Source organism: Saccharomyces kudriavzevii, assembly GCF_947243775.1.
Source record: "Saccharomyces kudriavzevii IFO 1802 strain IFO1802 genome assembly, chromosome: 13".
NCBI lineage: Eukaryota > Fungi > Ascomycota > Saccharomycetes > Saccharomycetales > Saccharomycetaceae > Saccharomyces > Saccharomyces kudriavzevii.
Genome location: NC_079284.1, coordinates 801879 through 814594, shown reverse-complemented (window position 1 = coordinate 814594; position 12716 = coordinate 801879). Strand labels below are relative to the sequence as shown.

Sequence of the window (12716 nt, the reverse complement as noted above, 5' to 3'; positions counted from 1 at the left end):
CATTCATAAACGATATTGCATTATTTTCATAGCGAACATATCGAGTGAAGAGATTATATTAAAAATCATGGCAAACAACTCTGATCGGCAAGGCTTGGAGCCCAGAATTATAAGAACACTAGGTTCTCAAACGCTCAGCGGTTCTACTGTTCCTAATAGAACTCTAAGTTCAGAGGCAAATCCGCACTTTTCCGAGAATATAAAAGAAGCAACGGTCAATACGACTTCCCCGACCCCCCTATCTACACCTATTTACAGGATAGCTCAGGCTTGTGACAGGTGTCGATCTAAGAAGACAAGATGTGATGGTAAAAGACCACAGTGTTCGCAATGTGCTGCTGTCGGTTTCGAATGTAGAATAAGCGACAAACTACTAAGAAAGGCGTATCCAAAAGGTTACACAGAAAGTCTAGAAGAAAGAGTTCGTGAACTGGAGGCAGAAAATAAGCGTTTGTTGGCTTTATGTGATATCAAAGAACAGCAAATAAGTCTTGTTTCGCAATCACGGCCGTCAACATCTTTGGATAGTAATGTTGATGGTAACTGCAAAAAAGAGCTAAAAGACGCGCCATTAAATTTGTCTTCTACGAATATTTACTTATTAAACCAAACTGTTAATAAGCAGCTGCAAAGTGGCAAAATGGACAACGATAACAGTGATGCGGCGATAGATTCATTGGCAGCATCGCCTTCGCCGCCACCAAAAGACCATGTTTGTGACGGTGTTTCATGTACAAATCGTTTGCATGTTAAACCTACTTCTACAAGTTTAAGTGACCCGACCGCTATCTCCTTCGAACAGAATGAGGCACCTGGTCTTCCTGCCGTGAAGGCATTAAAATCTATGACAACTCACCAACGTAGCACTCAGTTAGCAACTTTGGTTTCTTTATCAATTCCAAGGTCCACTGAGGAAATTTTATTTATTCCCCAACTTTTAACTAGAATAAGGCAAATTTTCGGTTTCAACTCAAAGCAATGTTTATATACTGTGTCTTTGTTATCTTCTCTAAAGAATAGATTACCAGCACCGAGCATTTTGTTACCTTCGACTTCAACAAACTCCAAAGAAAAAAATGAAGACAAAACTCCCAATGATGATTCGGCATTTTTGAAAACCTTTCAAAGCACAAGCTTATCCGAGTTTGTTGATCTGAAAAAATTTTTAATTTCCTTGAAGTTTGACATAGACTCATTCTCAAAGCAACCAGAAAAGCAGGCTAATGGTCACGATAGCGACCTACTTTCTCTCACTGAAATCAAAGAGTTGTTACACCTGTTTTTCAAATTTTGGTCAAACCAAGTGCCAATTTTGAACAATGACCATTTCTTACTATATTTCAATAATTTTGTTGAGATTATAAAAGATTTTTCTCTGATAAGTACAAAAGCCAATAGCACCACTAAAAACAACGTTACCACCAACCATGAAATATTCACTTTAAAGCTTTTGATGATGCTGCAAATGGGGTTGCTGATTAAGATTAAAAAGGATAAAATAAAGGATACTGTACCAAGGAATTCAAATGCTAAATATATTAGACTGATGTCGTACTACCACCAGATTTCTTTGATAATTCCAAAGAACCCATATTTTTTAAACATGTCCACGACTTCGTTACCATCTTTACAATTGTTGTCCTTGGCATCGTTTTATTATCTAAACGTTGGTGACATTTCGGCAATTTATGGAATAAGAGGTCGTATTGTTTCCATGGCGCAGCAATTGAGGCTCCACAGGTGTCCTAGTGCTGTATTGAGTGTGCATTCTAATCCAGTTCTGCAAAAATTTGAACAAAGTGAGAGAAGGTTACTATTTTGGGCAATTTATTATGTTGATGTTTTTGCATCTTTACAGTTGGGTGTTCCTCGTTTACTTAAAGATTTTGACATTGAATGTGCATTACCAATTTCTGATGTTGAATACAAGGACCAACTATCCATGGAAAATGAAAAAATGAAAAATAAAGCCAAGAAGATTCAATTGCAAGGCCAAGTTTCAAGCTTTTCATTGCAAATAATCAGATTTGCCAAAATATTGGGTAATATTCTAGATTCAATCTTCAAGAGAGGTATGATGGATGAACGTATAAGTTCCGAGGTAGCATTAGTGCATGAAAATGCACTCGATAATTGGAGAAATCAACTACCTGAGATGTATTACTTTAAAATAACCGTGAACGGGACCGTGAATTTAGACGAGATAAGAGCAAACAATTCAAGAGACATCGAAACACCGTTTGAAACTAAAGACATAATACTATTTGAAAAAAAGATTTTATTACTCTTTTATTTCTTAGCCAAATCCATGATTCATTTACCGGTCATTGCGACTAAACCTTTGTCCAAAAACGTTGACAATGTAATGAAAAAGAAACAATCGATGTTCAACAATGATTCGAAGGGCACTAACAATCATGATCACATGGCAGTAGATGTTGATATGACATCCCCTGCCATAAGAACATCGTCTTCATACATCATTTTGCAACAGGCTACGAATGCGACACTCACGATTTTTCAATCCATTAATTGGATGTATCTACCATTGCCTTTGAATGTTTCCAGAACCCTAGTGAGATTTTCTTTATTATGTGCCAGAGGATCTTTGGAATATACAAAGGGCGGGGCTCTGTTTTTGGACAATAAGAACCTTCTTTTGGACACCATAAAAGATATAGAAAATGATAGGCTTTTGGAATTGCCCGGAATTGCCTCTTGGCATACATTAAAGTTGTTTGACATGACTATCAATTTACTGTTGAAGGCTCCCAATGTAAAAGTGGAGAGATTAGATAAGTTCTTGGAGAAAAAACTGAATTACTATAATAGATTGATGGGATTGCCACTAGCTACAACTACGTCTCTAAAGCCGCTCTTTGGTTTTCAATCGAAGAATAGCCCAGAAACTAAACCAAGGAAATCTACTGTGAAAAGAGAAACCCCAGATAACGATTATCTTTATGGAAACGACACTAATAATAATAACAACCCTGAAACGGATCAACCACGAACCGCAAATGTAGGCAACACAAATAAAAGGCTAAAATATGCAAAAGACACCAGACAAAGTGTAGATAAGGATGGAATTGCTAAAGCTCAGGACGCATCAAACTTTCATCATGATAATAAGAAAACCATGTCGGCTAGCAATTTGTTTCCCTTTTCGTTTAGCAATACAGATCTTACTGCATTGTTTGCCCATCCTGAGGAACCAAATTGCGCTGATAGTAATAGTAATAATCTAAACGACTGTAATAAATCTTCGACGGATGCGGCAGATGCCAATATAGGAAATCTAAGTTTTTTGAATATGGCTCCGTTCTTACAGGCTGACAACGTTACTACAAATCAAAATGCAGTTTGTGACAAAACTATTCATAAGGACGCAATATTCAGCCTGCCAAGTAATTTGGATCTCATGAAAAATAATATGGACTCTAAACCAGAAAAGAAGAATTCCATCATTAAACAAAACCCCAAGAGTTCATCAAACAGTCAATTGCAACATAGGGACAAAGATGTGAATATTGAAAGTAATAATCCACCTTTCAATAGCAAGAGCAATTATAGTCTGACAAAACTAATGAGATTGCTGAATAGCGATAATTCTTTCTCCAGCATTAGTATCAACAACTTTCTCTATCAGAACGATCAGAACTCCGCAGCTCAGGATACAGGAACTAATAATAGAGCTGGCTCAAACACCGGCTCAAATTTCAAACCAGCCTCAAGTGCTAGTAATGAGAGCCAAAGCAGTATTACTGGAAATGCAAAGCATGGAATGGATAATTGTGACTTTAATGATTTCGGGAACTTTAATAATTTCATGACAAACGTTAATTATTCGGGGGTGGATTATGATTACATTGTCGACGCATCACTTGGGCTAGCTCCATTATTAGTGGATACGCCGGATATCTCAAATACTAACACGACATCCACTACGTCAAATCGGAGTAAAAACAGTATCATCTTGGATTCCACGTTTAATGATGACTTGGATCGATCCCATACTAATGCCAGAGAGGTATTGAACCACGCTGACTCGATTTTGAGTCAAGGAATAATGTCGTCAATAAGTACTAGAACTGCTGACATTCAAAGATCTTCATCGTCTGGTAACGATTCAAAAAGCAATGGCTACTCCCAAAAGAACCCGAAAAATGCAAATAACGGTCAGTTAGATGCGCCTTCCACATTGTTTCAAATGAGGAGAACTTCTTCAGGTCCCTCTACATCACATCGTGGTCCAAGACGCCCCCAGAAACATCGTTACAGTACAGACCAGTCGAAAGGTTTCAGTGGTGGAAGTTCTAATGCCGACAATTTACCTGATTTATTCCAATGGCAAAATGCTAAGTAGCATTTTATTTCATAGTAATATGTAAGTGGGATATTCTCAAGTATTCATAAAACAAACAATATTCTTACATACGATGTCAAGACATGCAGATACGCGTAGCTTTTATCAGCCTATGGATGCTGGAAGAAATCTTCAGGAAAGGAAAGAAGAAGACGATCTGGGACGCCAAAAACTACACTGGGGCGTGACTGTTCTCTTTTGGTTATTTAATCGAAGAATTTCAGGAGATTTTTCGCCGGTTTCTATGGTTACCTAACCGGAAGAACACCGTTTGACAGCGCGGAACCTGCAAGGAAAGTAGAACAAAAGCAACAGGGTGCGCACAATAGCGCAAGTAATGCGACGCCAAAAACGTGTCTCGTATATACATTGAGCAAAATTCTCCTTTCGATTCTATGCAAATGTTCGTGGAACGCGTAAACGCGTAAATTTGCCTTATTTTCTGCAGGGAGCTAGTTTGCGAGATAACAATTGCATGACGAAGATTTGGCTACACCATTGCCATGGTTACCAGCCAAGGTTTCTATTTCAACTTTTCGAATGGAAATTAAGGGATTTTACCTCATTTAAAAAATGGTATATAAGGCACTACCATGTAGTTCTCAACCACTAAAATGCAACCCCAATAATATACAACAGAAGTTGATTGATTAGGCCGTATAAATGCTCCCAAGCTTTGAGAGGAAGATGAGCGTGCAGGGCACGAGCTCGCCGGTAAATGATAAAATTTCAATGAAAGAGGAAGACAAAGTAATTGTTTCCACAGATGAAGAAGTGACTACAGTTGCTTCCTCGAGCAAATCAAATCAAATATCTAATGATTCGCCATGGCAAGACCCCACTTATTTTAGTTCCTTCGGCAAGGAACTAATGTTCATAGGCACATGCATGCTAGCACAACTGCTAAATCAAGCGGGCCAAACACACGCACTCTGTATAATGAATGTACTTTCAAAATCTTTCGGTTCAGAGTCCAATAATCAGGCATGGTTAATGGCATCTTTCCCCTTGGCTGCTGGCTCTTTTATCCTCATTAGTGGGAGGCTGGGAGATATTTATGGATTGAAAAAAATGTTAATGATTGGTTATGTCATCATAATTGTTTGGTCAATCATCTCGGGCCTTTCCAAATATTCTAATAACGATTCATTCTTCATTACATGTCGTGCATTTCAAGGAGTGGGAATTGCCTTTATTCTACCAAATATTATGGGGCTGGTTGGCCATGTTTATAAGGTTGGTTCTTTAAGGAAAAACCTCGTCATTAGTGTCATTGGTGCATGCGGTCCGACAGGAGCCCTGTTTGGGGGGGTATTCGGAGGATTGATTGTCACTGAGGACCCCAACCAGTGGCCCTGGGTGTTTTATGCCTTTGGTATTGCAACGTTTATCAGTATGTTAATGGCCTGGTATTCTATCCCAAATAATGTACCAACAAATGTTCACGGCCTTTCTATGGATTGGACCGGTTCCGTTCTTGCTGTTATCGGATTGATTCTCTTCAACTTTGTTTGGAATGAAGCCCCAATAGCAGGTTGGGATAAAGCTTATATTATTGTTCTGCTGGTAGTCTCGGTGTTTTTCCTTGTTGCGTTTTTTGTTTATGAGATTAAATACGCCGAAGTTCCTCTTCTACCACATGCAGTGACGAAGAACCGTCATATGATTATGATTTTGTTGGCCGTATTCGTGGGATGGGGTTCGTTTGGTATCTGGACATTCTATTACGTTTCGTTTCAACTAAACTTGAGGCATTATAGCCCTGTTTGGACCGGTGGTACGTATTTTGTTTTTGCTATTTTTGGTACTATTGCTGCATTTTTTGTTGCCTTTTCCATCAAGAGACTAGGGCCAGCTTTATTATTATGTTTCGCCCTGATGGCATTTGATGCCGGTTCGATAATGTTTAGTGTGTTGCCAGTAGAGCAAAGCTATTGGAAGTTAAACTTTGCAATGCAGGCTGTATTATGTTTTGGTATGGATCTATCATTCCCTGCTTCATCGATTATATTAAGCGACGGTCTACCAATGCAATATCAAGGTATGGCTGGTTCATTAGTAAACACAGTTATTAATTATTCAGCATCTCTATGCCTTGGAATGGGAGCTACCGTTGAACATCAAATCAATAAAAGCGGAAAGAATGTGTTGGAAGGTTACCGGGCTGCCGTATATTTGGGCATTGGGCTAGCTTCTCTTGGTGTCCTTATTAGCGTCACTTACATGCTTGAAACCGTCTGGAATGAGCGAAAAAAGTGTCAGAGGAAAAGTCTCGAAGCATAAATTCGTTAAATTTATATTAATATAAGTATAGATATAAAAAACAAACACATGGTATATTATTTTTATGGCTTTGTCCTGAATGTGTAGGCTGATCGGGAATCTCAGTTTCAAAAATTTGTGGTGATATTTGTCTTTTCCGGCCTAAACCATTCACGTCTTAGCACATCCCAGGTTAATTTCGCCAAGAAAGATGCTCTTCTTTCTTCATTGGCTCGTGTTTCAATGTAAACTTTGAGCTTGGGTTCTGTTCCTGACCCGCGAATCGTGAAACGGATATGCTCGTTCCCATTGCTGTCATTTGGTCTGGCAAATACTGTTATCATTTGTGAAGTGGGATCCACGGGGAGGGTAGGCTTATGGTCGAGAGTATCAGATTGATACCCAGTGGTTAAATCTCGATAGCAAAGTACTCTGATTTCTTCACCAATATAAGGAGGATATGGTACGTTCCTAGGAGTGTAGACATCTCTGATATATTTAAATATTTCTTTTGTAACGATTGGGTTTGGAACAATATAATAGCCATTGTATTCCTTAAATACGCCATACTTTTTAAAACCATTTTCTAAGACGTTTATGGGGTCTAGATTATTAGCTAACTTCCATTTACAGTAAGCTTGTAAAAAGACAACGGAGGCGCTGATTCCATCTTTATCATGCTCCATTGCCGGAAACATGTAACCTATTGCTTCCTCGAAACCAAAGGGAACATAGTAACCTTCCTTTTCCAAAATTATGGCACGATTTCCAATCCACTTAAATCCCGTTAGTGTATCCTCGTAATGAAAACCTTCTACCTCCGCCATCCTTTTGATCATTTGTGAGGATACTGTTGAACTTAACATGGCCAATGGATGGGTTTGTTGAAATTGCTCATCCATACTCTTAAATTTTTCAAATTCGAAGAATGCAAACAGGAAACCTATTTCGTTACCTGTTAGCTGCTGCCACATACCGGACTGCATGTCTTTTATGGCAACAGAAAATCTATCGGCATCAGGGTCGTTGGCAATAAGTAAACTAATATCATGCTTTTCTGCTAATCTCATACCAATATTTAAAGCGCCTTTTTCTTCAGGATTAGGAAACCCAACGGTTGGGAAAGAAGGATCTGGATTTTGTTGTTCAGGAACACATAGATAATCCTTACCTTCCACCAGGCACATCGACTTTTTCACGATGGTACTGAAAATGTCAAAGCCAACCCCATGCATTGGTGTATACACAAACCACGGTTTAGACCTTACTTCGAGCTTCAATGGGGTTGTCTCAACTAGATTATCAGAAATCTTTTCTAAATAGAGTTTCAACATTTCCTCCCTAGAATACATTAATTTTCCCTGTTTGAGATTTTTGCTTAAAATATCATCGAAGTTCCAGGCATTCGCCCATGGCTCTAAATTCATGTCGATGGCGTTAGAAATGGCTTGATCATGAGGCGGAATAATCTGGCACCCATTGGAATAGTACACTTTATATCCATTATCCATTTTTGGGTTATGACTTGCTGTTATCATGACGCCGACGGAGGCATTTAACTCATCTACTGCAAAGGGAACTAAGGGGGTATGAACAAATTCCTGACCAGGATTCAAATAGTGCACTTTGAAACCCTTCAAAAGGAAAGCAGTGGCTGTGGCTCTGGCAAACTTTTTAGAATGGAATCTATGGTCGTGTCCCACTACGGCCACTAGATTGTTTGGGAACTGCTGTCTTATATAAGTTGCTAATCCCTGGGAAGCTTGTATGATCACTAGGTTATTCATTCTACTAAAACCAGCCTGCATTTGCGACCTTAAGCCAGCGGTACCAAATTGAATTCTGGTATCAAATCTTTTGTGTAATTCATCCCAGTCCGACTTTTTACAAAGTGCAGTGACTTCCTCTATCGTTTCCGGATCGCGATCTTGGTCAAACCATAATGAAATGGGGCCTTTCAGATCAGATGGTATGGTTCCCAAAAATTGCTGGGACATTTCTTGCTTTTATGTAGGTTATTGCTCGAGAATGCTGTTGAGGATTTGGGGACAAAGAAAAAGGACCCTATAATTTTTGCTGGAGGAAAAGAAAAATAATGCCATCTCTAAGAAAGGGAAAAAAATAGCGCTGCTGCTATTGACCGATTGATTAAAACGTATATATTATGAACAATTACAAGTGTAAAGAAAAATGGGGGAAATGCAAGGGTAGATTTATGGAGGATGGAGTGCTAGCCATCCAGCATATCCATCAACTCTTCCTCCAACTGTGAATCGCTGTCTTCGTTGTTTTCTTCTTCTTCTTCATTGTGTTGCACAGGACCATCCTGTGGGGGCTCTGCTTTGGTTTTTTTTTGCGACGCATCATTATGATTGTCTTCGATGCTCCTCTTTCTGTCAATGCCTGTTGGATTGTTTTCATTGTTACTTTCATCGTTGTGGTCATCATCCTCATCCTCATCGCTAGCCGTGTCCGGGATATCTTCATCGTCGTCATTGTTCAGCCACGATGTACCGGCAGCGAATAGGTTTAGATTTTCCTGTGGCGTCAACATATGCTGTTGTTGTTGATTTTCTTCCAGATACTCCTGCCTCTTTTGTAGCTGTTTTTGAAAGTTTTGTAACTCCTCATCAGAAATGGGGCTATCCACGATTAAAGTGTAAGGTTTTTCATCTACTTTTTTCCAATTTACCAAGCATTCGAATATCCAATCTGGATGGATAATTTTAATTTCTGGGTTGAATTTTTTCGCTAGACGTGCTTTGTAAGTGCTGGGATTCTTAGTGATTAAATGCGTCGTGAGATAATCTATATCGGAGGTAGAAGTGGCACCAAATGTACTCGTCCATATCACAATATCCGACCTTTGAATATCGGTGCCTAGGGGTATTAAACCCGAAAAGACGAAATGGCAGTTTTGAAAGACTTTTTGCTTTAAACTTGGTATAATTTCCATTAGGTTTGGCTCTGGTTCATTTGATTGCGAGATCATTTGATAGTAGGTATTATGGATGTTTGATAGTGTGCCCATTAAGTAGTATAGTTCGTCATCGTCATCGACTAGTAGTTTCTGGTCATGCAGGTGTTTTTGTAGTTTGGCCAAGGGTCGGTTTTGTTGCTGGACCTCTAGGGATGCTGAGTATTCCAATTTTTTGGTTAATTCTTCTTTGGATTCGTTTGCGGAAGGTTCCTCTGCAGTAGCTAATTGATGGTTCAACTTTTCTTCTTGGCGCTTAACTTCTTTGTCAATCTTCTCTTGTAGTTTTTTTTCGTTATCCATAATATCAGTCAGCAATTCCTGGGATTCCTGGCTCTTCTGCCTTGTCTTCCTTCCTAACTGAAGCATTCCAGTAGATTGTTTGGGTAAGAAATTAGAATTAATATCGCCTACACCTACAAAAAAATTATAAGGAACAACTTTGATCAAATTCGGACACCAATTCCAAACATCACCTCTATCGTCAATAACCACAACCATCGACTGATCGGTGGGAAAAAGTTTAGCTAATGATTTTGTCGTAAGAGATCCATTTTCATCACGCGATAGAATTCTATCACCAAACAATTCACCCGTGGGGTCCACAATTTTGGCAATCTGTATGGCATAAGCCCTTGTGGCCATTGTGTAGATATGCATTTCAAAAAGAGGGGCCACTTTATCGAAGAATTCTTTCAAGCCAGGTCTTACCTTCACGTAGTACCAACATTTCCTCACTGGAGGCGGCTTCAGTACGGAACCATCTTCGTTCATATACATAAGTGGGAGTACCAGTTCCTCGTCCAAAGTGAAGCTTTTGACGTCTCTTAACGTCTCAAAATTAGGATTGTTAGGGTCATTTTTCCATTCTGCAATAGTGGGGTCTACACCACAATGGATGATGGTCTGGTCTAAATCCACGACTAAGATCAATTTCTTATCCCGTCGCAAATGCTCCTTTAAAGCCTCCCCCGACCTTATAGCCTCCGTTTCGCTAATTTGTAGGTCCATATCTCCAACAACATCTAATGGCACACCATCGAAAGCATCTGCGGAAACTTCTTTCCCACACTGAGTGCACAGTCCTCCATAGACGATATCATGATTGCACGGTCTTTTTATTTCGCAGATGACTTGATTAGCAGTAGCTATTTCGTCTCCTACATCTACATTCCAACTAATTAAATCACCCTCATAAGGACTTTCGAAAAACTCTATGGATTCACGTAGTTGTTTCGTTGGCGGAGAGACACTTCCACTGCCGGCTCCGCCGCCAGGGGTGGCATCGTGCTCATTATCATCATCACCGGTGGTGTCTGAGGCTCTTTCCACCAAGTACCAGAATTTATAAACGATCAACCTATCACCTTCATGAAGATACGAACCTACGCTTGGGACGAGTTTATCGATCTGGATCGGATACGGCAAGCCCTCTGGTGATCTTATCTGCGTGGTCATGATCTGCTTTGCTTATGTTTACACGTACGCGGTCAATGCAAGTACCGCTAAATGACTAAATACAGTGCCCTTGATGCTGACTAAGGGAGTGAGGGGTGATTGAAGGGGATGCTCAGCTTGTTTATATTGTGTGTTTACTGAAAGTGCAGGGAAGAAAAATTTTTTTTTTATTTCTCAAGGGCGCTTTTTTTTCAAAGTGTTAAAATATTATAATGATATTATTGATGGAGATACATGTAATACGTAGATTAGATATATGCCGGCAGGATAGGATAAAAGTATATAGGTGGTGATGTCTAGAGCCTTTGAGCCTAGACGTCTCCGTTCAGTAGTGAGTCAAGAGCGCCTTGGACGGAGCCGCCGCTTCTTCTGAGGGCCGCGACGTTTCTATCGAAGTCGAAGAAGCCCATGTCGTTCAATTGTCTTAGTTGGTGCTCGTAGCGCTCCTCTGGTGGTCTGGAGTCCTCCGGTTGGGAGGCCTGTGCGGAGGCTTGCTGCGGTTGAAACATGGACGCTAGTAATGCAGGGTCAAAGGCGGGCATCCCCGTGGGCGCGGTGTTTCCTGCGTTGGCGAAAGGATTCAATGCAGGGTTTAGTAGAGATGCAAATGGATTTGCTGCAGCGTTGGCACTTCCGTTGGTCCCTGCGTTTGACGATGGGACAGCGTTCGTGTTGGCGCCCTCCTCTGAGGCATCCCCACCAGGAGCGGGGAATGCAGATGCAGCGCTGTTATCAGCGTTGGGATCCATCATTCTTGCGAATTGCATGCTCTGTCTCATCATTTCCGGGTTTGTGAGCATTTGCCTGAACATGGGACTTTGTAGCATCTGTCTGGCCTGCGGGCCCATGGCCTGCAATTGCGGGTTGGACTGGATCATAAAGTCTAGCATCTGTGGGTTACTCAACATCTCGTTCATCTGCGACTGAAAGATGGGGTTCTCCATCATCCTCAGCAGCTCGTCCTGGTTGTTCGAGTCATTGTTCAACGCACCACCGTCCGGGCCAAACATGTCCGCAGAGGGCATATTCAAGTATCCGGCGTATCTAGCACTGGTCAAATCGGCCAATGGGTTGAAGCCTGCACTTTGTCCCGAAGACATGTTTGGGGTGGCACTGGTTCCGACTGCTGCACTGGTGGCGGTGGCGTTATTCGCGCCGGTGGCACCACCGGCGTCTGGCTTGGGCTGCGACTTCACCAGATGGACGCTGTGGCCATCCTGGATGTGGTATGAATCGACGGTTTGGTCATCTTTTAGAATCTTCCCCGAGTAGATTAATCTTTGATTTGCCACCGGGATGGAGTTCGCCTTGCTTATCGCCTCCTTGAACTGCAACACTGTGCATTCAGGTGCCACAGCCACCTCCCACTTGTCCTGACCAGACTTGATATGTATATTCAACGACATTACCGTGCTAGTAGTATTTTAATATCCTTGATTCCTCTTGTCTGCCTCTTGTCCATCAGTTGCTTAAAGCAAAGCTGGCTTTAAAATGTTTGTTCCCCTTTTGGCGGGCAGTAACCCGCCTTTTGAGGCCGTCTAAATGATGATAAAAGTATAGCAGTGAAGAGCAATGCGGTAATGATGGAAAGAGTTGCTTTAACAAGCAACTAAGACGTTGCTGGTGTGAGTCTAGAGATTTATCGTACGCTGA

General features: G+C 40.8%; 5 protein-coding genes across 5 annotated transcripts; 2 read left to right on the top strand and 3 right to left on the bottom strand.

The window, feature by feature from the left end:
* Positions 1-67: 67 nt before the first annotated feature.
* Positions 68-4366, top strand: CAT8 (DNA-binding transcription factor CAT8; the record flags this gene model as incomplete). The annotated part of the gene is made up of 1 exon (XM_056230530.1): positions 68-4366. The coding sequence occupies one exon, from the start codon at positions 68-70 to the stop codon at positions 4364-4366; it is 4299 nt and encodes a 1432-aa protein (XP_056084439.1).
* A 663-nt stretch (positions 4367-5029) lies between these two features.
* On the top strand, positions 5030-6649 carry ATR2 (Atr2p; the record flags this gene model as incomplete). Its single annotated transcript, XM_056230529.1, has 1 exon — positions 5030-6649. One exon carries the CDS (start codon positions 5030-5032, stop codon positions 6647-6649), a length of 1620 nt encoding a protein of 539 aa, XP_056084438.1.
* A 107-nt stretch (positions 6650-6756) lies between these two features.
* On the bottom strand, positions 6757-8625 carry PRM15 (phosphoribomutase PRM15; the record flags this gene model as incomplete). Its single annotated transcript, XM_056230528.1, has 1 exon — positions 6757-8625. The coding sequence occupies one exon, from the start codon at positions 8623-8625 to the stop codon at positions 6757-6759; it is 1869 nt and encodes a 622-aa protein (XP_056084437.1).
* A 233-nt stretch (positions 8626-8858) lies between these two features.
* FCP1 (protein serine/threonine phosphatase) lies at positions 8859-11063 on the bottom strand (the record flags this gene model as incomplete). Its single annotated transcript, XM_056230527.1, has 1 exon — positions 8859-11063. One exon carries the CDS (start codon positions 11061-11063, stop codon positions 8859-8861), a length of 2205 nt encoding a protein of 734 aa, XP_056084436.1.
* Positions 11064-11374: 311 nt separating this feature from the next.
* Positions 11375-12469, bottom strand: DSK2 (ubiquitin domain-containing protein DSK2; the record flags this gene model as incomplete). Its single annotated transcript, XM_056230525.1, has 1 exon — positions 11375-12469. The coding sequence occupies one exon, from the start codon at positions 12467-12469 to the stop codon at positions 11375-11377; it is 1095 nt and encodes a 364-aa protein (XP_056084435.1).
* Positions 12470-12716: the final 247 nt, after the last annotated feature.